This window comes from Macrotis lagotis, chromosome 1, assembly GCF_037893015.1.
Source record: "Macrotis lagotis isolate mMagLag1 chromosome 1, bilby.v1.9.chrom.fasta, whole genome shotgun sequence".
NCBI classification, from domain to species: domain Eukaryota; kingdom Metazoa; phylum Chordata; class Mammalia; order Peramelemorphia; family Peramelidae; genus Macrotis; species Macrotis lagotis.
In genome coordinates this window covers 141,393,913-141,421,089 of record NC_133658.1, presented here as the reverse complement: position 1 = coordinate 141,421,089, position 27,177 = coordinate 141,393,913, and the positions used below count along the sequence as shown (strand labels likewise).

At 36.7% G+C, this 27,177-nt stretch overlaps 1 protein-coding gene across 2 annotated transcripts in view; it reads right to left on the bottom strand.

Moving 5' to 3' along the window:
- The window catches only part of LOC141504135 (disintegrin and metalloproteinase domain-containing protein 18-like), a 150,809-nt gene that overhangs the window by 46,112 nt on the left and 77,520 nt on the right, over nucleotides 1-27,177 (bottom strand). For both annotated transcript variants that reach the window (XM_074208967.1, XM_074208965.1), the window contains exons 6-11: nucleotides 24,359-24,536; nucleotides 23,730-23,798; nucleotides 21,754-21,825; nucleotides 21,366-21,532; nucleotides 10,217-10,298; nucleotides 5,683-5,819 (exon numbers count right to left, since the gene is read on the bottom strand). In XM_074208967.1, the coding sequence (XP_074065068.1) occupies nucleotides 5,683-5,819; nucleotides 10,217-10,298; nucleotides 21,366-21,532; nucleotides 21,754-21,825; nucleotides 23,730-23,798; nucleotides 24,359-24,536 (705 nt within the window). The remainder of the gene's footprint in view (nucleotides 1-5,682; nucleotides 5,820-10,216; nucleotides 10,299-21,365; nucleotides 21,533-21,753; nucleotides 21,826-23,729; nucleotides 23,799-24,358; nucleotides 24,537-27,177) is intronic.

The following is a 27,177-nucleotide window of genomic DNA, read 5'->3' as shown; positions in this document are numbered from 1 at the left end:
AAAGGGACCCAGTGAGGCAGTTCTCCTACTCAAGGTAACCTGGAAAAGAGCAGAAAGGCTCTGCTTCCCGGGATCGGAGGGGCGGCCTGCCAGAGGGGTGGCCTGCCAGAGCCAAAGAACTTCAGCCTCCAGGACACAGCCCCAGGGCACTGGGAGCCACGGCTCACAGCAGCGGGGTAGTCTCCAGAGCTGCACCCCAAGGAGCACCGGGCACAAAGTGGGGGAACAGCGGGGGACCTCTGCCAGAGTGAGCACGTGGAGCCCAGCCCTCAGGGCACACAGGGAGCAGCTTGGTCTTTCTGCAGCCCAAATCAGGAAAGAGAAGCAGGCGGAGACAGTAAGCAGGACCCCCAGGGCATGAGCCCATTGAGCTGAGGGAGGGGAGTAAAGAGAGAGAGACTGCTGAGCTCTGTCCTCTGCCCCCCCCCCCAACAGGACTCTGGGGCTCTGACCACATTCAGATACTGATTGCAGTCTAGGCCGCCCCCTTAGAACAGCAGGGCCCCCCCCTCAGCCCCGTGGCAGAGGGGGGTGCTTATGGTCATTCATAGACCAGAAGGGAGGACAGAGCCTCACACACTGAGACCCTTGTGGGAGTGTCCCAAAAGCTCAGGAAGCACCCCAAAACCAGGCCCAGGCTGGGAAAATGAGCAAGCAGAGAAACAAAAGAAACACCATTGAGAAATATATTAACTATGAACCCAAGAAGGATCAATATAATCAGTCTGAAGATGAGGAAGCACAAGCTCCTGTATCTAAAGACTCCAAGAAAAACAGAAATTGGGCTCAGGCTATGACAGAGCTCAAAAAAGACTTTGCAAATCAAATGAGGGAGTTGGAAGAAAAACTGGGAAAAGAAAGGAGAGAGATGCAGGAAAAACATGAAAATGAAGTCAGCAGCTTAGTCAAGGAAATCCAAAAAAATGCTGAAGAAAATAGCATGCTAAAAACCAGCTTAGGTCAAATGGATAACACAGTTCAAAAAGTTATGGAGGAGAAGAATGCTTTAAAAAGTAAAATTGGACAGATGGAAAAAGAGATAAGAAAACTCTCTGAGGAGAACAAATCCTTCAGACAAAGAATAGAATTCAGGGAGATTGATGAATTTAACAGAAATCAGGAATCAATACTTCAAAAGCAAAAAAATGAAAAATTAGAAGAAAATGTGAAATATCTCATTGAAAAAACAACTGATATGGAAAACAGACTTAGGAAAGATAATTTAAAAATTATTGGAATACCTGAAAGTCATGATCAGGAAAAGAGCCTTGACATCATTTTCAAAGAATTACTACAGGAAAATTGCCCTGATATTCTAGAAGCAGAGGGCAAAACAAATGGAGAGAATCCACCCATCCCCCCGAGAAAGAGATCCCAAAAAACCAACCCCTAGGAATATTATAGCCAAGTTCCAGAACTCCCAAGTCAAAGAGAAAATATTACAAGCAGCCAGAAGGACACAGTTCAAATATCGTGGAGCTGCAGTCAGGATCACACAGAACTTAGCAGCAACTACATTGGAAGCTCCTAGGGCTTGGAATGCAATATACCAGAAGGCAAAAGAGCTTAGAATGCAGCCAAGAATGAACTACCCAGCAAGGCTGAATGTCCTCTTCCAGGGAAAAAGATGGACTTTCAATGAACCAGGGGAATTTCAAATGTTCCTTTTGGAATGGCCAGAGCTGAACAGAAGGTTTGATCTTCAGATACAGGACTCAGGTGAAGCATGGAGATTGGAGGAGAGGGGGGAAATATGAGGGATTTAATGAGGATGAACTGCATGTATTCCTGCATAGAAAAATGACACTGATAATACTCATATGAACCTTCTCAGTTAATAGAGCAGGTAGAGAGAGCTTTTATAGTTGAAGCACAGGAGAAGGCTGAATTCGAAGATAAAATATGGTGTAAAAATGGAGTCAATAGAAAAAAAAGGGAAATGGAATGGGAGAAAGAAAAGGGAGAGGGGGAATAGTCCAAGATATTTAACGTAAGATTTTTTTTTATTACAATGAGCTATTGCAATGATATGGAAGGGGGGAGGCAAGGGGGAATGAGGGAACCTTTGCTCTCATCAGAGATGGCTAGGAGAGGAAACAGCATATATACTCAATGGGGTATAGACATCTGGAGTAAGAAGAAGGGGGGAGCAGGGGGAAGGGGTGGGGATGTGAATAAAGGAGGAGAGGATGGACCATGGTGGGAGAGGGGTCAGATATAACACATTTTCTTTTTTACTTCTTGCAAGGGGCTGGGATTGGAAGGCCTGCCCAGGACCATAGGGCCAGGTGGATTCTGGGCCTAAGGGGTGGTATGGGGGCTCAGGGCTTCTTGGCCCCAGGACCAGGGATCTGTCTGCTGTGCCACTCAGTGACCCTACAGCAGAGTCAGAGTGAAAGGAGAGAGAAAATAGAGTACATGGTAGTGGAGAAATAAGAAAGGAGGGAGTTGCGATCAGCAATGGCAACAGTGGAAAAATATGGAAGTAACTTTTGTGATGGACTTATCATAAAAAATGAGATCCACCCATGACAGAGTTGTTGGTGTTGGAACAAAGACGCAAGCACATTTTTTGTTATTATTATTTGGAGGAGGGTGCAGGGAAAGTGGGGCTGGATGGCCTGCCTGGGGCCACATAGCAGGGTGATCTTTGGGTGTCTGGGGCCGGATTTGGACCCAGGTGCTCCTGGCTCAAGGGCCAATGCTCTGTCTGCCACCCAGCCACCCCTACTATTATTACTATTTTATTTTATTTTGGGTCTTTTTTGTTCTTTTTTTGTTTTTTGCAGGGCAGTGGGGATCGGGTGGCTTGCATGTCACATGGCTGGGTGATTGTTGGGTTTATGAGGCTGAATATGGGCTCGGATGCTTGTGGCTCCAGGGCTAGTGCTTCGTCCATTGCGCCACCTGGCCATACCTACAATTATTACTATTATTTTTTTTAATTTTAATTTTTTTCTCTCCCCTTTACTTTTTTCACCCAAGCAAGTCTATCTATATTCATGGGGGAGGAGGGGTATTTTGTTTACTTGTAAACAAGAACATTTTATTAATGTAAAAAAAATTGTACAAAATGAGAATAAAAAATAAATTTAAAAAGAAAAAAAACAAATCTGGCCTCAGAAATTTAATAATTACCTAGTTGTGGTGACCTTGGGCAAGTCACTTAACCCCACTGCCTTGCAAAAATCTAAAAAAAAAAACAACCACAAAATCCTTTAGCTTTTCAAAATGCTAAGTGAATAGTTAAGCCAGTATGATAAATACAAATTTGATGATCAGTCACCCAAAATCCATGAATCCCTCCCAACCCATAGGTTACTGGCCTCAGAGACATTGGTCCAATCTAAGTTTGACTATTCAGTGTATAATTTCTTTATTTTTTATGAAAGTTTTTTTTACAAGTATCTCCCAAATGGGGCAAAAATAATGCCAGGTAGTTTAAAATGAGTCTTTTAAAACTGGATTGTATAAAACCAATTTGGTTCTCAAAATTTTCTGACTTGTAAACTTTGTATGACAACTGGCAAATCGAAGAGGTTCTAAAATCACAGGTTTTGACCTAAAATCTGTGTTAAGATATTACTTTTATCAAACAAATTGAATGTTCTTGGAAAAGGCTGGTCATTTTATCAGATTTCTGGAAATAGAAAAAGATATCAGATATCAGATATCAGGAGAAGAATCAATGGACCAGAAGTTTGTGTTATTGTTTAATTTATCCCTCTTAAGCTTCTTGATTGTATAGGTTAATAAAAGGGAATTACCCTGTTTTGGGATTCAGTAAATGTGTTGCTCATCCTTATTCCCACCTTATAGATAGACCTTATGTTTGTTGCCTGTCCATTCTTCTAGCCACCCTAGGTCTCCTAGAGATGTTATCTCTCCCTCCAAGATGTCCTTCATTTTTTCTTTCTTTAATTGAACTATAGCTGACATGCAAAATCTTTGATCAAAGTGGGGGAAATTTCAAAAAATAATAATGAGTTTTTCAAAACTATATTCCTATTAAAGAAAAAAACTGATTTTTTTAGAACAGTATTCAGCCTTCACTTTACAGTAGATGGTCCTGTGGATAGAATACTGGCCTTGGAGATGGGAGGACAGGAGTTCGAATCCAACCTCAGACACTTGCCACTAACTAGCGGTGTGACCCTAGGCAAGTCACTTAACCCAGAATGCCTTGCATCCAGGGCCATCTCCAGTTGTCTGATCCTTATCTGGTCACTGGACCCAGATGGCTCTGAAGGAGAAAGTGAGACTGGTGACTTAGCATAGCAACCCCTCAATTAAATTCAGTTTATGTGCTTGTCATAGCATCACCACTCCGATGTTATGTCTTCTTCAAGAATAAAGAACGAACATTATTCCCAGATATACACCAATTCACTGAAAACATTTCAGACTCTGCTTCTTCTAACAATTACAACTTTGTAGGTAAAGAACTTATCCTGCCTCTTTGGGTAGAAAAGGGAGGATAAATGACCTGAATTCTATTGTTTTCTAAAGTATTGCTATACAATAATTTTACCCATCTTCTCTGGATCAGAGCCCAGGAAGGGACAAGGCTAGTGTCAGAGATATAAAAGAGATCAGGAAGGAGGAAAAATATAGCTGTCCAAATTATTTTCATCTTTTCTTTCCATGATTCCAACTCATTTTGTCCCAGTTTTCTAGATAAGAGAAACTGAAGGGGTATTCTAATAAGAATCACTAGATCCAGAACAGAATGAATGCCTTCCCTAGGCAGCTGAGAACTACTCCTTGAAGATGCACACTTAAGGAAAACCATTCCTTTCATCCTTTATGGTTCATTAAGTAGCCAGGAACAAGTTCTTTTAATGACCCTAAATTATTCTTGGAATGAACCTTTTATCTTCTTTCTATGGGTATTGATAAAAAAAGAATGCAGGTAGAAGGACAAATATTCTGCCCAAACTTATATATAATATATATGATTTTTTTTTTAATTTTTTGCAAAGCAATGGGGATAAGTGACCTGTCAGTCCAAGGTCACACAGCTAAGTACTAAGTGCCTGAGGTCAGAATTGAACTCAAGTCCTCCTGACTCCAGGACTGGTGTTCTATCCACTGTGCCACCAAACTGCCCCTTCTGTAAATTTCTTAACCACTACTAAGTCACTTTCTCTTTTTCAGTGCCTCCCACACTCAATTTCTCAGATTGTTTTTTTTTATTTTTACAAGACAATGGAGTTAAGTGACTTCTCCAAGGTCACACAGCTAGGTAATTAAGTGTCTGAGGTCATATTTGAACTCAGGTCCTCCTGATTCCAGGGTTGATGCTCTACCCATTATACCACCTAGCTGCCCCACACACTCAACTTCTTATCATTAATTCATACTTTATTATCCAGTTCCTTTCTTCTTCCTGCTAAATAATCCTTTTCCTTTAGGGTTGTCATTACAATTGTGAAGCAAACTAACTCTTAATCTGGGCATTAAACAGGTGCTCTGTAACTATTTAGTACCTCTTAAAACTCTACCTAAGGAAGAGAATCACTTTCAATCTAGAAACTTACTATAAATGAACCTTATACTGACCTCCCTTCCTTTACAACTTGCTAGTTTTCAGCTGGATTTCAATGGATTATAGATTTTAGAATATTACAAATTCAACTCCCCCAAAAAAGAAATTGAAATTTTTAAGAGAAAATATCTTACACTGCTTCAGGGCTCATTATGCAGGTAGCTCCTAAGCAATGACACATGTTGATGTCATCATATGTCAGTCCCAGATTAAGGCCAAGCAATTGTACTATAATAACTGAAAATGTCTCCAATGTTACAGCTTTGGGATACTAAAATTGAAAAAAAAAAAAATTTAAAAAGTTTTTTTAGAACTTTATTCAACTTTAAGAAAAAAAAGAATTAAGTATAATCAAATCTTCATGTTCCTATCAAAAATTTCCAATCACAATTTATCCAATTTTCTTTTTTTGCTATACTTTTTTAAGAAAACTATTTCTCAGGATCTCAAGATCCAATTCACCTCTCCATTCCAATCCCAGCCCTAAATTAAGAACTTCAAAATACATACTGATGTCCCTTTTGAATGTTGGCTTTTAAATTCACTTACAACAATCCCTGGTCTGTCTTCACTCCTTTCCAGTGATGCACAGAGATAAATTACCTTAGATAACGATTATAACTCATGATCTTGTACTCAAGAAATCTGCCCTGAACAATTAAACTGGTTATCACTGTGACCTTCCTTTCTCTCCCAGTCCTTCACTTAGACTCTGTCTCCCAATTACTTTCCTTCAAAGTAGCTTATACCTTATAGCTAGCTATCCAAATTCAACTCAACATTGTCTTCCACACTTGAATCCCTTGCCCCATGTCCTACCACCATCTGGCATTCTCTGGCAATTCACCCTGCCCTTTAACTCCTCCTGCTGAATCCTCTATTCCTACTCTCCTGCTCCTGACTACCACCACAGAAAGTCAAAATTGGATCATAGTGCAGTATAAATTCCCTTTAATCTCAACTAGGCCCTCTCTATTAACCTTGTCTTTTCTAAGCTTTTATGCTAGAATTCACCATCTTCTATTTTACCATATCTCTACTATTCTACAACATCCATCTTTGCTTTTATTCCAAATGGATCCATAATTTTTAATTTCACTTGACTGTGCCATCTCTTGAAGCTAGCATTTTATATTTCTCCCCTCTTTTAATGTTATCTCTGCATTACTATCCATTATTTCTCAACTCCTTGCAATCTGGTTTCTGACCAGATTATTCTGGTTCATTACCAATAATTTCTTAGCTATTTAATATGACAGTGCTTTCTTTTTTTAGGGAAAAACTATTGTATATGTCTTTATTCTAAGACAATAATATATACAGGAGTACAAAAAATAATTTGAGAAATAATCTTATTCAACTCAAATATTTCAAAACTCTTCTCCCAAACCACATCACCTCTTGACAAAACTTGTAATGGTTTTCTATTTGGTCTCCTAGAATTGAACCACTTGCTCTCCAATTTATCTCCTATGCAGCTGCCAATACAACATTCCTAAAGCCCAAGTCTGGCTATGTTCTTCTTCTGCTTAAGAAAATTCAGTGGCTCTCTATTGCTTCTAGGATAAGATATAATCTCTGCTGTTTGCTATTTAAGGCCCTCTTTAATTGGGCTTCCATTTCTTTCCAGGCTGATGACATATAATTTCCTTTCATTCCTCTATGTTCCATCCAAACAAACTTACTCACCTTCCCTTAAGTGTTCACCCTCCTGTACCTTTTGACATTGTTACTATAAACCTTGGAGATATATTCTATTTTTTCCTTTCTAGACTATTGTAGATTCAGGTTCTTTCCTAGTTCTCCTTCCTTTGCTTTTTCAGGCCCCTTCACAGCACTGTCAATCAGTTCCTATCCCCTTTAATATGATTGTATCTCAGAGTTAATCCTAGATTCTTTTATTCTCTTCATACCTTCTCCATTTGGCAACTCATGAGTTCCCATAAGTTTAATTATTAATGACCTATTTAAAGACCTATTTATACAGCCTTGATCTAAATCTTAAACTTAAAATTCCACATCATTTCCTGACAATCCCACTGACATCTCAACTTAACATGTTCAAAATAGAACTATTTTCCTTCTCTATACAAACTCCTCCTCCTTACTTCCATGTTCAGTATTATCCTTAACTCTTACTTCTCTCTCATAGTCCATATCAAATAGTTGTCAAATCTTACAGATCAACCTTCAGAATGCTTTCATATATTTCTCCACCCACAAGACTGCTACTTAGATCATCACCTCTGATCTGTATTACTAAAATATCTTCCTAATTAGTCTCCCTGCTTCACTGCCTCTCTTTATTCGAATCCATTCTCTCTACACAGCTTTCAAAATATCTGGTCCTTGCTTCTTTGCTCAAAGTCTTCAGTAGTTCCTAATTGCTTCTAAGATAAAATAGGTGTTAAGAATTATTTTATTTTTAATCTTTGTGCCACCCACACTTAGTATAGTGCTCTGAAAATGACACAATACTATTCACTGAATTGCAGAAATGAAAGACAGAGCATGCATCCTTTCACAGTCTCTAATACTCTTGGCAATGTTGAAGCATTTAATGAAGTACCTTCTAAGCAATGTTATGCTTTGGTGGAACAAGCTATATCAATTACATAGGCTGTGAAAAAAGCAAATTTCTCTAAAACATCTAAAAATTATGCTTTTTATTAACCATGGGGACAAATTATACAACAGAGATAGTATTTGGATGGGGTAAAGATGAGAACTATTCTGGACCTTAAACTAGTCTCTCTCCTAATTATTAATGGCTTATTTAAAGACCAGAGGAAACAGAATCTTAGAAATTGTGAACTCCTGAAGGATAGGAACTGTCTTTTGCTTCTTTTTTGTGCCTCTAGCACTTAAGCACAATGCTTGGCACATAGTAGAGCCTTAAAAATGCTTATATACAAGGGGAGAAATTATGACCAAAAAATAATTAGAGTACATTATAAGTTACAAAATGAATGATTTTGACTATATTAAAGTTTTTGTGCTAATAAAACTAATGCTACCAAGATTAGAAGAAAAGCAGAAAGCTGAGAAACAATTTTCACAGCTCGGGTTCTGAAAAAACCTCATTTCTAAAATATATAGAGAATTGAATCAAATTTATATGGTTATAAGTCATTGCCCAATTGATAAATGGTCAAAGGATATGAATAGACAGTTTTCAAATGAAGAAATTAAAGCTATATATAAAATCATATAAAAAACACTCCAAATCATTACTGATTAAAGAAATGCAAATTAAAAAAACTATGAGGTATCACCTCACATCTATCAGATTGGCTAAGATGAAAAAAAGGGAAAAGGATTAATGGTGAAGAGTTTGTTGGAGGATTGGGACATTAATTCATTGTTGATGAATTGGGGAACAATATGAACTACAGCAAAGAGTAATAAAACTGATCTTGACTCACAATGCCAATACTATATCCAGAAGAAATTATAAAAAATGAGAAAAGTTCCACATGTTTCAAAATATTCATAGCAATTCTTTTTGTAGTGGCAAATATTGGAAAGTGAGGGGATGCCCATCTATTGGAGAATGACTAACAAGTTATGGTATACGAATAACATGTTTTATAAGAACCCCCTGAATGGGTTGGAATCTAGAAAATCATGGAAAGAATTACATGAACTAATCCTGAACAAAGGGAGCAGAACAAAGTAAAAATTGTACACATTAACAACACTGTGAGTTGATCAACCTTGATGGATGCACCTCCTCTCGGCAGTTCAGAGAGCTAGGACAACCCTGGGGTTCTCGTTATGGAGAATTCTATCTACATTCAGAGGAAGAAAAATAAAACCCTACAGAATCTGAATGAACACTACATTCACTTTTTTTTTATATTTTTTTTTCAAGGCAATGGGTTTAAGTGGCTTGCCCAAGGCCACATGTCTAGGTAATTATTATCTGTCTGAGGTTGGATTTGAACCCAGGTACTCCTGACTCCAAGGCCGGTGCTCTATCCCCTGCGCCACCTAGTCGCCCTCTACATTCACTTTCAAAAAGTTTTTCTTATGTTTTTCTTTCCTATCTCATGGTTTTCTTTCTTTGCCCTTATTTCCAATTCCTCAGATGGAAAATGACTACTCTGTAAACATGTTAAACATAAATGTATGTGTACAATGTTCCCCAGATAAAGGGGGGGGGGGGGCGGTGGTGGAAGGAAATTATGTAACTTATAAATATACACATACATGTGATGAATGTTGAAAAACTTTCATAATATACAATTGGAAAAATAAAATATCAATTGTGAAAAAATGTTTATCCACTAACTGAAACTCAGTTAAACAATAAATATTTTTTAAAAATCAAAGCATAAAGATATCCATAAATTTTAATGACTAATATGAAAATTAAATTTGGTTATAAGCTGAAAAAACAAACTATTGGTGTACATAAAGATTAAGATATGACTCTAAAGACTGAAATTAGCTTTTAAAAAAAGCATGATTACAACACATTAATTTCTGCCATGAGACTATGATATTCTTAAATTCTCTAAATTCTTAAATTCTCTAATAATTTAGAAAACATAGATCTCTAAAATAGAGCACGAAAGGAATTACTGTATTTATTATGCCTATAAAAGCTTATTGGTAACAAATATGTATATTTAAATATTGACAAGATTTATAATAATTACATACCATAGCAATTCCTGCAGAATAGCTTTTGTTACATATTTTTCCAGGAAATGTTGCCCCAATATAGTTAGGATGGTTCCTATAACTAAAACATAATAAATTCATTCTCTTATTGTATTAACAGATTTTTCACAGGGATTCCAAATTAATTTTTTCTAAAAATAATTCCTTCCTTAAATTTTCAGCACTATTGAATTTCTACCAATTTTATATTTGCTCAATGTCTTGTTTAGACTGGCAAAGCGTATTAAAAATATTCAGCTTACCCTATAGGTGAACTTATTATTCTAGGTCCCAGTTTGTTTGGATTCTTTTAGATTCATGGGTATGTTATTCCTCTATTCAAAATTCTTCAACAACTTCCTCTACCTATTGAAGTTCCAATTCTTTAGTTTGGTATTCAAAGCCCTCCAAAGTATGTGAACATTTTTGGCCTTATATTTATATTAACTCCCTCTCTAGGCACTTTATGCATCTAGCACACTGTTTTATTTTTCCATTCCTCATATCTACTTTGTACTTTCCACTATGATGCCTTTCCTCAAATTTTCCCTATGCCCAAAATGTCCTCCTCACCTGCTATACTCCTAATCCTTGCATAAGAACTTAATTCAAACACTATCCCTTCTAGGAAACTTTGCCTGACCCCCCCTTTCCAGTAGAACATTAGGATATGGTTCTAAACCTGTAGAAAACCTTCAAAAATCATCTTCAACCCCCCTCATTTTTACAGATCCAGAAACTTAAGTCCCTGAGACATTATGTGATTTGCCCAAAGTCACACAGATATTAAGTGTCAAAGAAAGGATTTGAATCCATTTCTTCTGACATCTGAGCCATTGATCCATGTTAATGAGCTTTTTATTCAGCTTTTATTCAACTCATACCTTATAAAGAACTTTGCACCTTTTTTATGCTTTTTTCCATTGTAAACATTGTGCCTATTTGTGAAAGGCATTGTGGTGAAGAGGGAGAGAATGTTGGGCTGAAGTCACAAAGATCTGATTTCAAATCCCAACAATTTCTAGCTCTATAATGATAAGTAAGTCACCTTGGATAATAATTCCTTTGGGTTCACTTTAAGTCACAGACAAGTTGCAATCTGTGGGATTTAAGGGGATTTCCACACTGACAAAAATCACAGATCCTTTCATTATTTCTATATATGTTTTAGATATGGATAAATTCCTACTAAATTATAAGTTCTCATTTCTGTGTGTACCTCCCACAGTACTCTACATACAACAGATGCTAATGTTTGTTGACTTTATAGTCAACTTTATCTGATACCATAAAACCCTCCTTGTCTTCAGTCTACATTTTGTTCACATTTCTTTTGCACCGCTTCCATTTTGCCTTCCTCATGAAGTGCAACACCCTCACTGATGAGGGCATGCCATGCTAGTCCTGTGCCAGTTGTCTCCCAAGCAGTACAGTCAATTCTAAAGTTCTTCAGTGAGACCTTCAGGGTGTCTCAGTATCGTTTCTTCTGATCCCCTTGTGAGTGCTTGCCCTGTGTGAATTCTCCACAAAATAGGGGTTTTTTTGGCAAGCATTCATCTGGAATTCTAACAATGTGTTCAGCCCATCATAATTGCACTCTCTGTAGTAATGTTGCAATGCTAGGCAGGTTAGCTCGAAAAAGGACCTTATTGTCCAGCATCTTTTCCTGCCAGATGATCTTCAGAATCTTCCTAAGAATTTAAATGGAAGTGATTCAGTTTCCTGACATGGCACTGGTAGGTTTCATAGGCATACAGAAATGAGGTCAGTACAGCTCTGCAGACCTTCAGTTTGGTAGTCAATTTTATACCTCTTCTCTCCCCTACTTTCTTTCAGAGCCTCCTCAGTAGTGAGCTAGCTCTGGCAATGAGTGTGTCAGCCTCATTGTCAATATGTGCCTCCTTAGAAAGGACTCTGCCAAGGTAAATGAATTTGTCCTCAGTACTCAAAACTAACTGATGGTTCCACATATGGATAGAATGGGGCTGGCTGATGGAACACCTGTATTTTCTTAATTGTTAGACCAAAATGAGCACAAGCAGCAAAGAATCTATCCATACTTTGTGCAAATAGAAGACTGTGCACTAACACTACCTTCATTTTGGTTTGGCTTGTAGCTTTTTTAAGTTGAAGAATTTGACATCAGTATGGTTGCTGACCTGGAGGCCATGTTCACCTTCAGTGAAGGCATCTGATAACATGGCTGAAGACATCATGCTAAAAAATATGGGAGCAAGGACACATCCTTATTTTACTCCATTAGTGACTAGAAAATCTCAAGAGCATCATCTACTATTCAGAACCCTGGCAAGCACACAGATATGGAACTTACGTACAATACTGGTGAATTTCTTTGGGCAACAAAATTTTCACATAATTTTCCATAAACTCTCATGAGAGATGGTATCAAAGGCTTTCATCAGATCTACAAATGTTGTATACAGACCTTTGTTCTGTTCCTGGTATTTTTCCTGGAGTTGGGCAGCAAACACAATATCAACTGTTCCTCTACCCTTTCTAAAACCATACTGGCTCTCAGGAAGGGTGAACCACCTCCAGGTGAAGGATCAGCCTATTGACAAGAACTCTGGCAAGAATCTTACCAGGAATGTCACAGAGCAATCTATTCCCTTTACCTTTATAGAGATGGACCATGGAGGCATCCTTAATTCTTGGGGAAATAACCTCTCGTGCCATATAAGCTGGAAAATTTCAGTCAATTTTTGGATGAGCAATAGACCCTCCACCTTGTAGATCTCAGCTGGAATAGAATCAGCACCAGATGCTTTGCCACTTGAATGGAGCCCATATCATTCAAAACCTCTTCTTCAGTTGGAACTTCAGCTAGGGATTGACTGTCCTCAACTTGAGGTAAACTGTCAATGGCTTCTGCATTAATTGAAAATGGTCTGTTAAGAATCCATGGGAGTGTTTAGCCCATCTCTCTCTCTAGGATCAAGTCCCTACCTATAATTAATGTGGATCCATCAGTAATTGAGATGCACCATATGTCTTTGGCCCATAAATAGCTTTCAGGACATCATAAAAGCATTTTGGTTTGTTACTGTCTGCATAAAATTGAATTTCATCTGCCTTCTTCTTGAGCCAAGAGTCCTGCCAGTTAACTTGAAAGGAGAGGGAACTAGTAGTTAAGGAGACCAAAAAAGCCTTCATATAGAAAATGGATCTTGAGCTGGGTTTTGAGGGTGACAAGAAATTTTAAGAGACTGAAGGGAGAGAATTCAAATAGAGGCAGATGAAGTGTCATGTGAGAAACAGCAAAAAATAAAATCTAATTGAAATGATTTATAGGAAAGACAGTAAAGTATAACAAGATAAATTGGAATTAGATTGTAAAGGCATTTAAAAGATAAAGGGCAAATGAAGCTTATTTGGTAGGCAGGTAGTTGACATGGTTGGAACTGTGTCTTACAAAAATTACATTAGCAGTTTGTGGAGGATAGATAGAGTAAGGCTAGTTAGAGGCAGGGAGATCATTTAGGAAGTTATAATAACAACAGTTAAAATATTATAATTATAATTACAATATAGAATGCCATATAGAAAATAATTATGGAGTTAATATAACAATGGGAAGTTATATAACATTACTAATAATGATGATGATAAAAATGAAAATGATGAATGCCTGAACTAGAGTGTTGGCTGTATGAGTTAAGAGCAGGGGAGAAATTCCAGAGATGTTTGATGTACAAATAAGATTTGGTAACTGATTTGATATGAGGAATCGAGAATGGTAGTTCTTAAACCTATGAATCTGGAAAGATGATGAAGTCCTTGAAAGGAAATAGGAACATGAATTTAAGGTTAAAGATGAAGAATTTTGTTTTGGACAGATCTGAGGTGTCTATGGGACACTCAGTGGAAAATATCCAATAAGCAGAGATGTAAAACCAGACTTGGATATGGTAAGGTCAAAAGAGCAGTTCATTGTCCATAGCAGAAAACTGTTAGGGGTACAAATGAACTGAGCCACCTGCAAAGACTTGAGGAGCAACCTGCAAGATCCAATCCAACAATACCTCAACCAGGCAGTCAAGGAAAATATATTACCCATCACATCCTCCAGGGGTGAACTTGGCAAGGCAAATACTTTGCAAATCCTTCACTTTAAGTCTGAGTAGAATGAACTCAGACTTCCAGTTCAGGGAGATATGTTTAAACTTTTGTTCTCACTGTATCTTCTTTGCAAATATTTCCTTGCAAAAACTGTTTAAATTAAAAATATAACCTAATCAAGGATATCAGGAAAATAATTGATTGTTGTCTTTCATGCTTAAAGATGACCAAAATGACATCACTATGTCAGGGTCAAAGCACAGTTTGTCCGACTATGGATGATCAGACCATTACAAGCTCAGAAGGCTCTAACATTTGGAATGGAGATGTCTCTAAATCTGCTTATCTCATGCTTCTTTTGAGCTACTGCTATATGTGTGCTTGCCAGGGTTCTGGATAGTAGACGATGCTCTAGAGTACTTTGCTCATACTACTGAGCACCACAGCAGATTTTGAGTGAAGTAAGTTCAAGAAAGGATATTAGTGTCTGATGCCTTTTTTGTTCAAAATCTTCCTAAGACAATTTAAATGGAAGGAATTTGGTTTTCTGGCATGGCACTGGTATACTGCCCATATTTCACAGACATATAATAGTAAGGTCAGTACAATGGCTCTGTAGACTTTCACCTCTTCTCTCTCAAAGTTTCTTTTGAAGCCTCCCAAATACTAAACCAACTCTGACAATAGATGCATCAACCTCCATCAATCATGTGGAATGGAAAATATGTGGCCAAGTAAGCAAACCTATCCATAGCATTCACAATCATCTGCCAACAAATAGTCATGCACCAACTCTGCCTCCACTTTAGTTTTGACTTATAGCCTTTTCAAGTTAAATAATTTACCATCAGTGTGGTAGCTGTAGATGTCATTTTCATCCTCTTTGAAGGTGTCAGACAACATTGCTGAAAACAGAATTGGAACAGAGCCCTGCTTCATTCCACCTGGTGATAAGGAAAGCATAAGAGCATCATTCATTATCCAGCACCCATGCAAGCACAGCATACAAACTGGTGTATAGCACTGATGAACTTCTCTGGGCAACCAAATTTTGTCATGATTTTCCACAAGTCCTCAGGGCTAACAGTATCAAAGAATTTGATCAGACTGAAAAATGTATGCAACAGCCTCTATTCTGCTTTAAGCCTTTCTGAAATCATTCTGGGTCTTGTGTAGATGACCAGGGAGATTTAGGTGAAGGATCAGCCTACTAAGGGAAGAATCTTGCCAGCAATGACTAAAAGAGATGACCCCCCCCCACACACACACACACACGCCCTGTGATTGTCCCAGGGCAACCTATTTCCCTTTCCTTTATAGAGATGGACAGTGGAGGCATCCTTGAACTCCTGTGGGATAACCTCCTCTTGATGTATAACCAGAAGATTTTAGTCAGTTACACATGTGCAGCAAACCCCCTACTAATTATAAGTTGGAATACAATCAGTACCAGACACTTTGCTACACAAGACAAACCTAATGGTATTCAAAGACTCTTCAGTTGAAAGGATATCTAAAAATGGACTGACTTCAACCTGAGGTATATGGTCAATGGCTTCAGTATTCATTGATGACAGTCTGGAGAGAACACTATTCAAGTGTTCAGGTCATCTCTATAGGATCATATCTTTATCATTAATCAATGTGGCTCCATCAGAATTGATGAGAGACACCATAGGTCTTTGGTCCATAAATAACCTTCAGGACATCATAAAAGTTCTTTGGATTGTTACTATTAGCATAAAACTGATTGTCATCTGCCTTCTTACTGTGTCAAGAATCCTGTATCTCTCTAAGTTATGTTTACACTTAACTTTTGATGCCTTCTTGGAGATGGTCAAATTATACAGTTGCTAACTAATCCTGGCAGAGTTCTAATTTTTCACTTAGCAACTTCTGAATTTCACCATTATATTTGTCAATCAGCTTGACATTTGTGAGTTTTCTGACCCAGATGGAAAATATGATGCTGAACACTAAATCTTTGAAATCTGTCCTCTCCTTTTCTGCTCCATTGTTACCAACTTTCCCTTCAAGTTAGAAAAAAACTGTTCCCGATCAGAGATCTCTTGACATTAATTCTTCTAGTAGTCATTTTGTCTTGGGCCTGCCACTTTGGTTGAATGTTAATAATTAACTTAGAAAGGATGTGATCAGTTCAGCACTCTGCCCCACACATTGGCTTCATTACTCTCACATTCTGTCTCTTCTTATAATCACATAGCCTATTAGATGCTAATGTTTGCTGCAAGGGTGTATCTATGAAGTTTTATTGCATTTAGGTAAATGGAAGACAGTGTTTGTGATGAGAAGGTCATGAGATGCACAAGTCTTTGCTTTTTCTGCTATTACTGTTTCTAATTCCATTCCTCCCAAGGACTCTCTGCCATGTCTGGTAATCTGAGCCTACTCTAGTATTAAAGTCACTCAGAGTTGTCCTCTTTTGCTACACCAATGAGGCTGTCTTCAGGTCTTTATAAAATTTTTCTTTGACCTCTTGAGGGTTTGTCATGGTAGGAACATAGCTACTAATGATGGTAGTGTGCCATTTTCTTGTAAGTGGAAATTTCATTGTCATTCACTCCTTTTACTAGGCATTCAAGTTTTTTGACTAGATTAGTTTTGATTGCGAAATCTAACCCAACTTCACAGAGCTCTCCTTTGCTACAGCCACTCCAGAAAAACATGTGTTCACCTCTGACTTCATTGCCTTCATTTGCCAGCGTTGTTTCACTCAAGATTGTTATTTGGGCATGTTACCTGCTGGATTCTCTCACAAGAGCTGTTCATCTTTCAATGTGTGCATATTCAACGTACTGATAGTGAAGAAAAACCCACTATGATTATCAGATCAGACAATTTTTAGGGCACCTTTTCTAGCCCCTTCCTCACACCAGGAGGTGAGCAGTGCAATCCTTAAAAGAACTGTTCACCAGGTGCTCCTGGCTCAAGGACCAATGCTCTGTCTGCCACCCAGCCACCCCTACTATTATTACTATTTTATTTTATTTTGGGTCTTTTTTTTCTTTCTTTCTTTTGGTTTTTGCAGGGCAGTGGGGATCAGGTGGCTTGCATATAAAACGGCTGGGTGATTGGTGGTTTTACAAGGCTGGATATGGACTTGGGTGCTCATGGCTCCAGGGCTAGTGCCTCGTCCATTGTGCCACCTGGCCATACCTACAATTATTACTATTATTTTTTTATTTTAATTTTTTCTCTCCCCTTTACTTTTTTCGCCCAAGCAAGTCTATCTATATTCATGGGGGAGGAGGGGTATTTTGTTTACTTGTAAACAAGAATATTTTATTAATGTAAAAAAAACATTTGTACAAAATTAGAATAAAAAATAAATTAAAAAAAAAAAGAACTGTTCAGTCACCCAGGGAGCTCCCAAATACCATTGTTGCTCCCAGTAAGGAGACAATACTACGACCCGAGCTGCCTGTGTGCAGGATTATGACTACAGTGTATCTGCACATATTGCTTCACCATTTGCCTGTCACCATAGGACTTTAACACAGGAATAGTAAATGGTAAGATGTTATTTGATTTGTGCATAAACTGGATGTAAGTGAGGCTGAGTTGCACAAAATTGTCAGTCTCACTCTGTCTTCCAAAGTCATCACAGTCCAGTAGCAAAACAGAATCAAGACTACTGATGATGGTTCTATATGCAGTGGATTACCTTGACATCTTTGATGGCTAAACAAGCTCTAAGCACTCCATAGTGCCTGCTTCAACTGCCTTCTTGATTGTTGGAACAAATGGTTCTCATCCACTCATTCCACCAATGACATGCTTTGGGTTGATACCCCTCAACTCATCAATAGATTTTAGCTCCCCTCAGTTACCCTCAATTTGGTTTTAGCCTATTTGCCAAAACAGTTTACTGGGGTGTGGCCACTAGGCATGCTATAGCTTCTTGGAGCTATAGATAAAAGTTAGGTGGCTGCTCATGTGGACATCAAAGATGGAAAGCAGCCCTGAAAAGGGTCCAGCTGTCCTCACATCAGAGGTACTGGTCTTCCCTACATGACAGTAATATATAAGGAGATGATAAAGATAGGAAAAAGGCTAGGTTGTGAAGAACTTTAAATGTCAAACAAATCTTGGTAGTGATAGGGAGTCACTGTAATATATTTTAGAAAACATGGGAAAATATGGGAAAATACTAAAAGCCTATAAACATCTTCAAAAAACATTGCAATATGAAGGAAATTTAATAAATACCTTATGAAATAGGATCCTATGGATTTCAAAGAGTAAAAAGATACAAAAGGGGTGATCAAGGAAGAAATCAGATGGAAGGAAGAAAAATTAATAGGGAATAAACAGGAGAATTTATGGTCCTCACATTAGAAATAATTCACACAATAGAAAAATTTGAGTCCCTAGTGGCAATTCTATCCAAAGAAGCCAAAGAGGAAGCGATGAAAACTGCCCCAATATTCTAGAACCAGAAGGCAAAATAGAAATTTAAGTAATCTATCAATTACCACCTAAAAGAAATCCTAAAATGAACACTTCCATGAATATTATAACCAAATTCCAGAGCTCCCAAAGTCAAAGAGAAAATACCAAGTAGTAAGAAAAAAACCATTCAAATACTGTGGAGTCATAGTTAGAAACACATCAAAGGGTGGAACAACTTAGAATATTATATTCAGGAAGGCAAAAAGAGCTGGAATAACCGCCAAGAATAACCCATTCAGCAAAACTGAATATAATTCTTCCAGGGGGGAAAAATAGATGACACAAAGGATTTTCAAACATTACTGATGAAAAGACCAAAGTGAAATAGAAAATCAGACTTTCAAATACAACACTCAAGGAAAAACATAAAAAGGTAAACATGAAAAGGAAATCATAAGGGATTCAATAAGGTTATATTATTTATCTTTCTAAATGGAAAGACAATACATGTATCTTTTAAAGATCTATCATTTTAGGGGAGTTAGAAGAATTTTACATAAAAAAGGTACAGGAGTGAATTGGTTATGTTGGGATGATGTTAAAAATGGATACTAAAAAAGAAGGATGCACTGGGGGAAAAGGGAAAGTGAGGGGGAAAATGAGAAAAATTATCTCACATAAAAGAGACACACAAGATAGAGGGGGAAATAGAACAATGGAATGGGAAGAATTTTATCATCAAAGAAGAGATAGAGAACATAATAAATCACAAAATGGATAATTTCAATTACATTAAATTAAAAAAGGTTTTGCACAAAGAAAAACCAGTGTAGGTCAGGGACAAGATCAGTACAAGCAAGATTAGAAAAGGATTGTAGAAAGATGGCAAAGAATTTTCACAGCTACTGTTTGTTAAAAATGTATTTTTAACATAGAGAACAGAGTCAAATTTATAAGAACACAAGTCATTCTTCATTTGATAAATGGTCAAAGGATAAGAACAGGCAGTTTTCAGATGAAGAAATTAAAACTATCTATAGCCATATGAAAAAATGCTTCAAATCATTATTGACTAGAGAAATGAGAATCAAAAGAACTCTGATGGACAATCTTACACCTACCAAAGATTGCATAAAATGATACAAAAGAAAAATGATAAATGTTGGAGAGGATGTGGGAAAATCAGGACACTAATGCACCACTGGCACTGATCCAACCATTCTGGAGAGCAATTTGTAACTAAGCCCAGAGGGCAATAAAACTGTGCATACCCTTTGATCCAACAATACCAATGTATCCCAAAGAGATCACAGAAAAGGGGAGGACCCATATCTACAAGAATATTCACAGCAGTTCTTTTAGTAGTGGCAAAGAATTAGAAATTGAGGGGATGCCTATCAATTGGAGAATGACTGAACATGGTATATGAATGTTAATGGAATACTATTGTTCTGTAAGAAATCATGACTTTAGAAAAGTCTAGAGACTTGCATGAACTGTTCCTGAATGAAGTGAGCACTGAACACATTGTTGACAACATTGTGAGATGATCAGCTATGGTATAGATGCAGCTCCTCTCAGCAGTGCAATGATCAAGAACAATCCTGAGAGACCTCTTATGGAAAATGCCATCCATATCCAGAGAAAAAACTATGGAGTATGAATGCAGAGCAAAGCATACTGTACTTATTTTAAAAAATTCTTTTAGCTCTAATTTCTCTTTCACAACATGATTAATATGGAAATAGTGTTAAACTTGATTTAATGTGTATAATCTATCAGATTGTTTGCTGTTGTGGGGAAGGAGGAGGGAAGGAAGGGGAAGGGTAGAAAAATGTGGAACTCAAAAGCTTAAAAAAGGTGATTGTTGAAAACTATCTTTTGCATGTAATTGAAAAAGTAATTTTTTAAAACTGTAAATATAAGATTAATAATAGCATTTAGTTAGCTCTTTAAAGCTTGTAAATTCCCTTAAAAATATTATTCTCATCTTATCCTCCCAACAGGGGCAGCTAGGTGGTACAGTGGATAGAGTACTAGCCTTGTAGTCTGGAGGACCTGTGTTCAAATGTGGCCTCAGACAATAATTAACCTAGCTGTGTGACCTTGGGCAAGTCACTTTAACTCCATTGTCTTACAAAGAGAAAAAAGAAGAGTATCTTCTTAACAACCTTAAACACTAGGTGCTATTATAATCCTGAATTTACATTTGAGGAAATGAGCCAAAGTGACTTGTTCAGACTCAAATCAATATTAAATCTCTGAGACTGGATTTGAAATCAAGACTTTCTATCTCCAAGTCCAATTACATAGACATGAAGACATAAAGATAATAGGATGCAAATTTTTAGTTAAATATTAACATATAAACCCAGGCATCTGTACTCCTGTAATAAAAAGTTTAGTCAGAGCCTGACCTAATTCAATTCCTATACTTTACTTGTCACTTAAACACTAAGTCATTGTAATCTAACTACTCCCTCAATGACTCTATAAAACCCATAAGGGCAACTATTTTGTTTTCTATTACTTTTGCAATCCCAACAGCCCCTAGGCACAGTGCTAAGCACATAAGAGGAACTCAACAAATGCTTCTTAAAATGAATTCTTTCCAAAAGTTTGGTTGAGAATTTATTAGCCCATATACAGTACTTACACAAGCAAATATGCTACATCATGGGGCCTTAGAACAAGAAATTTTTGCTTCCATGCCAAAAATCTATGTAGTAATTCATTAGCATCCCCAGAGGTAGAAATTTTGTTTTTATAAGACCAGAATTCCAAGGAAGACAATACAACTGTCATTTTAAGCTGAGTAAACATCTAAAAACAAAAGATAAAAGTTTAAATAACCTTGAATGACATCAAAAATTCCACAAAAAATAAAATTAAAGAGACTCACTGAAGTATTTTGAGAGAAATGATTGAACAAAACTGTATAGTAACATTTCCACCTTTAACAGTCTATGATTTCATTAGTGTCCAAATTAATTCAAACAAATGATATGTATAAAGTATGTAAATTCAGAAAAGCAAAAACTTACAGTATTAACAAGGCCAATAATCTGGATAATTTTCTGTGTTACAACTGCCATGTCAGAACCCATATGATCATACTGGAAAAGAGATTTCAGATAGTAGTGAAAATAACTATGATGCCACATTTACTTGTAAATACAAAACTTAACCTGATTAATTGGTAAAATAGGCAAGGGAAGAAGATAAGCACCCATTAGATACCAGGTAGTGTATTAAATACTTTTTACAGCTATCAACTCATTTGATTCTCTCTAAAACCCTGGGAGGTAGATGCTATTATTAGCTCCATTTTACAGTTGAGCAAAACTGAGGCAGACAGGCTAAGTGTCTTGCCCAAGTCATACAGCTAGGAAGTGTCTGAGGTCAGATTTGAATTCTAGAAGATTAGTCTTACTGACTCTAGGCCTGAAGCTCTGTCCACTGCACCAGACAGCAGGCACAGGAATTGATAAGCTCCTCACATAAAATGTAGAAGGAAAAGCAAAAAGCATCCTGGGAAAAAACTTGCGACTATATATTACAAATTTCTGTTAGTAGTTCTTCATACAAGTTACACTCCCTAACCCTATATGGCTCACAGAGTTATATATTAGACCCGCTTTTTTCCTCTATGCTATTTCACTTGGGGATCTCTTCAGAGCCAATAAATTCTCTATGAAGATTATTCTCAGATTTGTTTATTTATCCATCCCTAAGCCTCCTCTTTACCTCCAGCCTTTCATCTCTAACTACTTTTTTTTGTGGGGGGGGGGTTTACAAGGCAATGGAAGTGACTTGCCCAAGGTCACACAGCTAGGTAATATATTAAATGTCTAAGGATGGATTTAAATGTCTAAGTCAGGTCCTCCTGACTCCTCCTTTATCCACTGTGCCACCTAGTTGCCCACAACCTCTACTACTGCTTAACCATTTTAAAATGGATGTCTTATAAAAATTTTAAACTCAATCTATCCAAATGCAAAATCTTTTCCCAAAAACTTTCCCCTCTTCCTAATGTCCAGGACACTATCCTCCCAGCACTCAGGCTCAAAAGTTAGATACCATTAGACCATTGTTTTTACCTTCATAATATTATGTAAACATACACCCTCTTGTCTCCTTTGACACTAATATTACCCTGGTACAGAGTACTAAATAGACTTCATGTTGATCTTTCTGGTGCAAGTCTCTATCCAATTCAGACTCAGTCATCAAATATGTTCTTCCTAAAAGTTCAACTCCAACCATATCACATTCAATAAACTCCAGTACCTCTAGTATCCTCTGTTTGGTTTTTAAAGTCTTTCATCATCTGGCACCTTCCTATGTTTTTGTTCTTCTGTTCTTACACTTTACTTTCTCCTCCATGGACCTTACAATCCAGTGACATGGGCCTCCTTACTATTCCTCACAAGATACTCCATCTCCAAATTTTGTGCATTCTCACTAACTTAATCCTATGCTTCCAACTCCTGTCCTCCCTAGATTTCTTCAGGTCCTAGCTAAATTTCCATCTCCTACAAGTTTTTCATGATCCCCTTAATGTTAGTGTCTTCACTGCTGATTATCTGTCTTGTAAACCTTATTTGTATGTCACTGTTAGCGTGTTGTCTTTCCTATTAAACTGAGCTCCTTGACATTAGAGGTTGCCTTTTGCTTTTCTTTGTATTTTTTGTTCTTAAAACTGTAACAAGTACAGAGGAGTATTTAATAAATGATTGACTGAATCATCCCTTCCCCTATGCACTCAAGGCATTTTTTTTATGCTCAGGTAAAACCCTTTTCAATAATTTCAGAGATCTAGAAAGTAAAAACTAGATTCTCACAAAATATTAGGGATCTCTGGTTTAGAATATAATTTGGCTAACAAAAATCTGATGTATACACAACTTTCAGAAAATATATCTGTTGTAAAATCAAGATACACCTATACTACACAAAGAAGAGGAAATTTTTAGCATACTTTTGAAATTATGTTAAAAGCAAATATAAGTTTACCTACCAAAGCTTTATCCACAACAATATGTATTTCCAGATATTGAGGCAATGAGAGGGAAACAATTACTTTTTCCTGAAATATATAAAATGTGTGTATGTATATATATATATATATGTATATATATATACATATATAATTTCTACCTTCTACTGAAAGTATTGCTAGCAGTGTAACTCCAAAGACAAAAAGGTAACATTCCCACTAAATATAAACCAGGTATAAATCAGAAGCTTCTACTTCAAAAGATGTTCATAGCTACTAAGAATTCTCATTGTGGCGGCTGAAACCACAGAAATCCAGTTCACTTTAGATTTTACTAGAAACAAAAGATGAAGTTTTGGTCTTCTTAGTACTTGTAGCTTTCTCATGGTAACATTACATTAACTTTCTACATAGCCTTTGCCCTGAGGTTGTGTCCCAAACCTCATGACAAATTTACAGGCATCTCAAGAGTATGAAAAGACTTAAGATACTTCATTAGTTCATCTTACTATAGTTGTAGGAGATGACATATCTAGTCATTAAAATTTTTTAACAAATCTTTAACAACTCCATTACAATTAGCAAGAGGCATGTTAAAGTATAATAGTAAAACAATCTGCATAGTGAAAAATAAACTTGCTAACACTTACTTCTGCATCTATATGAGATTTATCAGCTAAGTTTCTATACCACATATCTGTATCATTTTCTTCCAAGAGAGGAACATTGATATTTTCATTCTTTATTTCATAAATAAGGTGTTCAAACCCTGCAGTAGACTCCATGGGTTCAATTCCATAGCTGATATTTTCAAACTGGAGTAATCCCCTGAAATTCAAATAACAAAAACAGAAAATGATCCTACTGAAACTATAATTTAAGATATCTACTTAGAAACTTAGTCAAATTTAGATGCTTTAAAGTTCACAGTCTTATTTTTGTTATCACAACTTTTCCTGTTGCTGTTCCCATTCCCTGACACTAAACCTACGCTAGCTATGGAAAACATTGGAACCTCCTGATTCTCCTTTTGCAGTGATGGTAGCTAGAGGTATGCTTTACTGGGAAGAGATCTTTCCCTTTCCAGTATGTTAATTTTCTGAATAATATGAGTATATCTTTTCACTATATAGATGCTTTCTACCCAAGTATGGAAATGACCCTGGGTTCTCAAAGATCTTATCAACAGAGCACAAGACCTGGTCTATTCTACTAAACAGAAAATATATACAGCACATTGAGTTTCCAGTGATAGATGGTTATCAAAGGACCAGCTAAAGCAGAAGGAACTCATCACTATCATCAGAACTAGGTATTGATGAATTCTTTGGCTAAATTGATTCATAAAAGAGATGGCCCAAACTCATGTAAAAAGCCTTTATTCTGTTTTCCACAGATGATGAGGTGGAGGAATAGCAGAAAAGACAGAAGAAGCTAAAATCATTTAACTTTTAGACCATTTATAAATATTAATTTAAAGATAATCTAAATACACTTCCATGAAATCATTTTCCAATGGTATGAACTTTATCTTGAGTTCTCAAAAGTTATGTGAATAGATCAAAAACTCTAGCATCCAGGTGGCACAGTGGATAGAGCACTAAGCCTGGGGTCAGAAAGATCTGAGTTCAAATCTGAGTTTAATTTCCTCAACTAAAATTGGGATGATAATTGTACCTACCTCTTAAGGTTGTTGTTATAAAGATCAAATGAGATAAAAATTGCATAGAGCTTAATATACAGTAGGTATTTGACATTTCCTCCGAAGTTAGAAAAACTGAGTATTGTCATGGCAACAAACAATTATTAATAAACACCATGAAGAGTCATGCCAGACTAATTTTATTAAATTTTACTACTTATTAATCTTAAACTGAATATTTAAGGAATGTTGTAAATATAGTTTAACTAGATTTCAGTGAAGCATCTGATAAAAGTTTCTGATACTAGTCTTATGAAAAAGAGAAATGAGGGTCAAAAATAGAACATTAGGTAGATTTAGAACAATTTAGGTAACCTGCCTCAAAATATTTATGTGTCAATACAACTTAGAAGATGATTTGGGATAGATTTATCAAAAGAGCTGGACATGATTTTTGTTAACATGATAACTTGGCAGATAACACAAAACTAAGAAAAAGTGTAGTCCCATAATTTGGCTTACCCCTTTATCTCTTTAAATTATTTTTTACTCTGAGCTCAAGGAAATTCACAAAGAAAGAGAATGGCTAAATTATTCTGGGACCCTGGCAGAGATGTAATAGCCTCTTCCTATTTGAGACAACAATGTTCCACTCTTTTCCTTACAGGTAAAGAATCAAGAGCTGCCTCTCTGTTCTCTTCTGCTCTCCTCTTCCTTCCTCTCTTCTATCTTGTTCTTTATCTGAGATGGCAATATCAAGGAAGCTGAAGCAAGAGAAGTATAACCAAGCTGTAGGAGTAGTCAAATCAATTCAGGCAGCAAGATTCTCAGCCAAGATCACCATCTGACACTCTTAACTGAGGTGTAGTTGCTGCCATGATTTCCATTCAGATGGATGCTGGAAAGGTGAGGAAATGAAATTTTCCCTGTTTTCCTTTTAATCCATGAGCCAGAAGGGAAGGAGACTAAACATCTTCAAATTATTTTCATGCGCTTCTGAGTGTTTGTGCCTGGGAGCTTTCTCCTCAAAAGAAACCTGAAAATTTGTTAGCCCAGAAAAGAGAGTTTATATTGAAAACTATGTGATCACAACATATACTATGTGAATCTGTGAGTGCTTTGAGATATGATCTGAAAGTCCTCTGAAGAGGTGGAGTTCTGAGACAGATAAAAATAATTTTAATTTAAATAATAATTTTAATTTTAATATTTAATTTCATCTCCTAGTCTAGATGAACATGGGATCCAAAGGAAAATGCTGAACATGAGTAAGAATTCCTGTTGGCATTGGGGACTTTCACTGATTTATTTAGGCTTTGAGCAACAATGATCAGCTTAAATATTGTATTCCAAGTTAATTCTTTTGGCAGGAAAATTAATTGTCCAGTAACTTCTGCACAAGTAGAAAAGGAAAGCAACATGGAGCAAAAATGTCACAATTAAATTTAAAAGACTGATTATAAATGTTTTCACTTGTAGTTGAAAAATCAACTTTTTAAGTAAAAGACACTGGAAACTTGTTCTCTAGAGCAAGTTCATATGAAATAGATCTAGTAATTTTAGTAGACTATGAACTCAATAGGATTAACTAATGTACTATGACAATTAAAAAATTAATGGAACATTAGAATGTATTATGAGAACCAGTATCCAGAACTAGGATGGTAACAGTTCTGCTTTGCTCTACTTTACCCTTGTAAGACCACATCTGAAGTTTGGTTCTGCTAAACTTTAGAAAGAAAATTAATAACCTAAAGATATGAAGAGTTATATGAGGAATAGCTGAAGAAATTGAAAACATCTAGCCTGGAGAAGAGAAGATTTACA